Source organism: Elaeis guineensis, chromosome 10 (assembly GCF_000442705.2).
Source record: "Elaeis guineensis isolate ETL-2024a chromosome 10, EG11, whole genome shotgun sequence".
Classification (NCBI taxonomy): Eukaryota; Viridiplantae; Streptophyta; class Magnoliopsida; order Arecales; family Arecaceae; genus Elaeis; species Elaeis guineensis.
Window position 1 is genome coordinate 21,134,847 of NC_026002.2, and position 6,000 is coordinate 21,140,846.

The window sequence follows — 6,000 nt, forward strand, 5'->3', positions numbered from 1 at the left end:
CTAAAAGTGGAATTTGGTGCTAAGGTACAACTGAGCTTCCTAGTATAGAAGCATATGGCAATCTTGAGGATGATGAAGTCAGCAACGAGGTTAGGATTGGTGAAACTACAGGTGAAGCGGGCAAAAAGGAAGACAAGGGAGCAAGTGGGGGAACAAGGAGCTGACAATGTCACGGCAGTCGATGAGAGCATTGAGGAGATGAGAAAGCCACTTGAAAATGGCATAGGGCATCTAAAAGGAGAAATCATATAAACCGAGTGACTAAGGCTCCAAAACCTCTTTCATGTGGAAAGAGGTTGATGCAATCTCATCACGGGTGTTATCACACGTAGGCCCGAGCAACTCAAGTTCCTATAGCTTGATTAACAGTCATTTTGAGTTTTTGACCACCAGTCAACCAACAATAATTCAGGCCCACATCGTAACTAACCCCTAGGTTCGACCTGCATCATGCGGTCAAGTTGTAGACCTCCACAAACCAGGGCTAAACAGCATCCGCAACACAAATTGCAGCCAAGTAGCACTTCGAGGATCCGAAGAGCCACTTCCACATTCCTAGTAGTAAATAATCCGAAAAGTTCATGGCCATAAAAAATGAGGAAAAAGAGTATAGCACTTAGCAATAAACAAGTAATGTAACAAATTAGAAATCCGAACTTCAAAGGAATAAGGAAGAAAATCCAATTCCTTTTTAAGAAAAATAATTCTCTATATTTAACCTGTTCTTTCTGTGACATTTTTTGAGAGTAAACAAATAATGAAAAATTTAAAAATTCCTACTATAAATGTATTAGGGAAAAAACTAATTTACACTCTAGATAGTAAACAATAAGGGGAAAAAAATTAAGAATCCTAGCTATAAACAAATAAATTTAATAGTTTGTGTTTTTTCCCTGCACGTGCATTCCATTTGATCAGTTGCTAGTCAATCCAAAAATCCAACACATCTATTGTGACAAGATTTTCAGCCTCACTGCACTTCAATAACCAGAAAATAGACAACATTACAACTTAATCCATCTTCCTTTCACACTTTGGAAACTTTGCTCCAATAAATTGAATTTTATATGACTATTCTTATTTTTTACTATTAATTCATAAGCCCATCATATCCATTTAGTAAATTCAATATGATGCCACGAAACAGAAATGCAAATGAAATGAATTAGATTAGTAATCACCGAGTTCCAAAAATGAAAAGACAAGAAGGCATTCTATGGAAAGTTAAAGAAGTAAATTATTTAGGATTCACTTCATTACTTGAACCAACCAATCAAAAAAAAAAAAAAAAGAACAAAACAATTAGGAAAATTTAAAAAAAATGCTTAACCTAAAAGGAAACTTAACATATTATATAATGAAGATACCATCAGACACTGATTCATATTATGCAAATAGACCATACTGAACAAGTATAAGTGCAATACAGAGATCTACAAGTCAGTATCATGCATTACAAATATAAAACGGTCAATATTGATCTATTCTGATGAATGCCAGACTACAGAAACTCATACTAACCAATATTGGTCCAGCATACATCAGAAAGAAAGCATTTTTTTTCATGAGCCCTAAGCACATGACTAGGCATGTTATGGTACAAATACAGTAATGATGTGTTTAAAGAACCTTTTCTTAGGTGATAACATACTATGTCAACCAATGATCACCAAAGATACATAATGTGGGATCCTAGCATATGGATAGAATTCTTTAAATATATATCCCTACCTTATGTCATCTATTATATTGTTTTGACAAGCATCATTACCCCAATAACAATGTTATTGCCGTGCTTGGCATGCATGCCAATTTTTGTTAGGATGATAGTGAGAACCTTTCGAGAACTTGAGAAAAAGAGTATGCTACCTTAATAGTAGAACTTATTTGGTGAAGGAGATAAAAACTTTGCTACCCATCTTATTATCCATTGTACTAGCACTTGGTAATCTTTGTCAATTTTTCAATATATCACATTCAAATGGACCATCCACTTCCAACTAAGAAATGAAATTTTTGGTATCAATTACCAAACCTCGACAACTTCAAATTCACAGTGATTCCATATATCATTAGCTCAAAATGGAAACATCCTACTTTATTATTACATTGATAGTGATATATATAAAAACTTATTTATGCTATCTATGATCATAAGTCAAGAGTACATAGTGTTTCTTGTTCCCATTTTTGCTACCTTTCCGTGAATGTGGTGGCAGCACTTGCTTCTTGATTCTTTAATTTATCATCACTCATGATGTCATTTTCATCCCTGCTTCAAAAAAGGGGCTTTCTAAAAGAAGTTAAGTCAAGGGGTACTACCATCAAAAACTTTCACTAAATAATATGTTTTCCATTTATGAAAGGACTTCCATCAAAGACTTTTCCACAGATAATATGTTTCTTAGAAAAATGAGTTAACGACTAGCCCTTGAAGAGCCAATTTTAAGTATATATTGTCTCTTCCAAATTGCATGATAGAAGTAATATTTGGATGCTTTCAGAAGGATATGGAGAGATTTCTTTGTATAATAATGTACTTGATTTGGAATTTGGATAAACATATAAAGGTTCAAAGCACTTGGGTGACTCATGTGGTTTGTGCCGACAAGTCTTAGATTCCAATCCATGTTGTATCATCAAATATGCTTTCAAAATTTATATAATATCATTTCCCTATGATAGACAATGAGACAAAATACAACTATTCTGTTTGTTTGCAAATAAAGTGATATGAGGCTGTGAATTAAAAACAAAGCAATACCATGATGCATCATTATTCAGGCCCTACTTGGATAGCCAACAAGATTATCCATATATCACATCTGATGTGATAAGGCAGGTGTAAATAAACAAGGCAAGAAGCTGCAGAACTCAAAAGGACTGTTCCAAAGAACACCTTTTTGGATAGATTCTTGAGCTTTCAAAAAGTTAGGGATTGGCGGAATGACTGCTACTCACATTCAAACAAGAAATATCTTGTGGCTAGGGTGACTGGAGTTGCCTGAAGGAAGGATTTCGATCTCCATTACCATTCCGACCCAAATTGGCCTTCAAATTTCAGACAGACATGTACAACTAAAAGATCTTCATTGATGAACCATGTTTATAAGAAAAGCTAGGGAAAGTCCATCAAGCTGTGTCGAATCATCAAACTCTAGGCATTTGGTACATATAAAGTATGTTCATTCTCCTTAACCGATTCCATTCTGCTCCTATGTCGAACTTAGGCCCATACAAGATTACAAGTTACTAAGTATCATAATGTGAATTCTACAACCAAGCACAAAACTCTGACTGACAACATAACCAATTAACCCCATCATATCGAACCATGTATCACTGTCTTTGCTGTTCACCTCCACAAGCTTTCCTGAAGTGAAATCCTAAAACTTAAAACTAGCCAATGTAGAAGGGGAGTGAGAATGGAAGTCACCAACCCAACATTCTATTTAAGGTTCTGTTCATAGTCGATTCGAAGATAGAGATCTCCATGATAAAGCTTACCAATCCAGCGAGAATTAAATATGACATGAAAAAGGCACACCCAGCTTCAAATGAGAACAACACACAAAGAAATGATCAGCCACTAACCTGGATCTTGATGGCAGCGTTGGTCTGCTGCCGTAACCCCAACCGGCGCTTCCTCTCGAGCCTCGTCTGCTCCAAAAGCATCTGCCGGTCCCTCTCCTTCGAGCTCCGTCCCCCCAAATCCACTCTCTTCCGAGTGGATGCATCTCCCGTGAAGAACATTCTTCAATAAATTCACTAAAAAAAAGATCAAAAGGATCATCAAAGAATCAGAAAAGATTCCTATTCCACACAGATATCTTCCCAAAATCGATCGGATCCCATGCCCAGAAATAACGATCGGATTGTTTCAGCGATCAAATCAAACCTGGAAATTTGGGAATTGACCTCTTCTCGATGCGTAGAAGAGATCACGGAGGCGATCCAGAGCTGGAGAACTCTTCACTTAGTTGATGAGATCAGGGGAAGAGAACTCGCGAGAGACTTGGGCGAGTCCCTGGGCGAAAAGAGGTGCCCAGCAGAGCTCCAGGAGTCCCTTTTCATTCTTTCACAGGATTGCCCATCACATCTCCTACAATGACTTCTACAATGACTCCAGTGACCTTTCTGCGGGAGAATGTCTCCTAAAATTTCAATATTTTTGAATTCTATTTATCAGTTAAATTTTTTAGTTAATTAAATTTTAATTTTTAATTATTTAAATAAATTTTATTACGATGCATCGTATTTGAAATATTTTGCATACTTACAAAAAAAAATTCTCCATAGACATGATAATTAATATAATATTAAAATATAAATTTAATAAATTATAACATATAAAATTAGACATAAGACGAGTATAGATGAATAGACATAAGACTTTTTGACACGGTAATTTTTTTTGATTGTGATATAACTTAGGAATCTATATTTGACATAAGTGTTTTAGTAAATTAGAATTAAAGTTGCACAGCGAAAATGAAGTGGTTTGAATTATTTTCAAATTGATTAAAATAATAATTTAATTTGAAAAGTATTATAATAAGAAACTCGATCTTGAAATTAGAAGGTGACTTGAGATAGAAAAAATTTTAAATTTTAAAAATTTGGATAAAAAAAAATTTATGAATAAATTTTTTTTTTAGAGATGGAGAATATAATATCCTAGCCTAAACCAAGACCAAGATCAACTAGACCTGCTCCACTTGATCGGTCCAACCAAGCTGTATTATTTTTAAAGTAGGCACAAAAAAATAGAAGAAGAAGAATCCCAATGAGAGTCTCTTTCTCTCTCTCTATCTCATCAAAGGAAAGCCGACTTCGAGTGGGAATCAACCTCCCTCCACTCTATTTAATGAGTCTCGCCCTTCCCCATAGATCCCATACCCAGATTGCTAGAAAAAGCTGTAGTCACCACCATTTTCCTCCCTTTCTTTCTCTTAGAATACTATCGATCGAGCTCATTATGACCATTGAAACTATAGTAAAACTCTTGCTGGAGTTGAGATAACTATCTTTGATCATCTATCCTTCCCATTTTCGATCCAAGGGCCATCGATCTCATTAGGTTGTCATCGGAACCATGACTTTGTGTCGCCCTATTTAGGTGTTTCCTCTGCATTATTCCGACCTTATTCTGCCCAATCCACCATTATTTGAGGTCAAGATATTTGTCAAAACTCTAGTCGAGATCCTAGTGAGCTCTACTACCTTAGTAAGCTTAGGTCACCGACTGGTGAGCCGCAATACTTTAATTTTTCTATTTTTAGTGGAATCTTTTCTAATTTTTTTTCCAACATTATCACCATCGACTGCCAATTGTGGAATGCCAGACTACACTACCATGACCTTAACCACCGCCTACTAGGGCTCTTTTCTATTTCTAGAAGGAGGGGTGACCCGAAGGTCCCTTGTTTTGCCAAAGAATCGATGGGGTAGAAGAAGAAAAGAAAAGAAAAAAAGGAAAAAGGAAAAAGAAAGAAAAGAAAAAAAAAAGAAGAGAGAGTTTCTCTCTCTTCCCTCTCTCCCTTCTCTCTGTTCACTTGTTTCCTCTATTTTCTATCTCTAGAAAGTTTCACTTTTCTCTCTCTACATTATCTCTCTAAAAGTTTCCCTCTATAAGGATCTTCTCTCTTTTGGATTGTTAGCTCCAGCAAAAAGCTCTTCTTAATGAGTTTGACTAATTCTAGTGAAAAGAATCCTGATCCATAGTTGCCAAGCAGCATGTCGGCATCTACTCTGACCAAATGGGGTACTACTAGATTTGATCGTCCATGTATTAGATCATCTATACACTAGTTCAATCATAATTTGATTAAATCATCTTGATTGGATCGATTGGGATGCTGGATAATATCGTCTGGTCAACCTGGTTCTATCTTATTAATTTTTTTCTCCTCTAACATTCTCTCTCTATTTGATTTATAAACCGAATGAAAGGTCTCTAGCCCTATTACTTTGAATCCGAGTTGATCTGATGGAGGGAAT

At 35.7% G+C, this 6,000-nt stretch overlaps 1 protein-coding gene across 6 annotated transcripts in view; it reads right to left on the reverse strand.

Moving 5' to 3' along the window:
* Positions 1-4,050, reverse strand: part of LOC105059777 (E3 ubiquitin-protein ligase UPL6) — a 68,522-nt gene extending 64,472 nt beyond the window's left edge. For 5 of the 6 annotated variants that reach the window (XM_073244938.1, XM_073244937.1, XM_019855614.2 and 2 more), the window contains exons 1-2: positions 3,899-4,037; positions 3,595-3,768 (exon numbers count right to left, since the gene is read on the reverse strand). In XM_073244938.1, coding sequence (XP_073101039.1) covers positions 3,595-3,737 — 143 coding nt within the window. In that variant the 5' untranslated portion in view covers positions 3,738-3,768; positions 3,899-4,037. Of the gene's footprint in view, positions 1-3,594; positions 3,769-3,898 lie in introns of all 6 variants that reach the window. The other variant, XM_010943210.3, reaches the window with a different exon arrangement.
* Between the last annotated feature and the right edge of the window lie 1,950 nt (positions 4,051-6,000).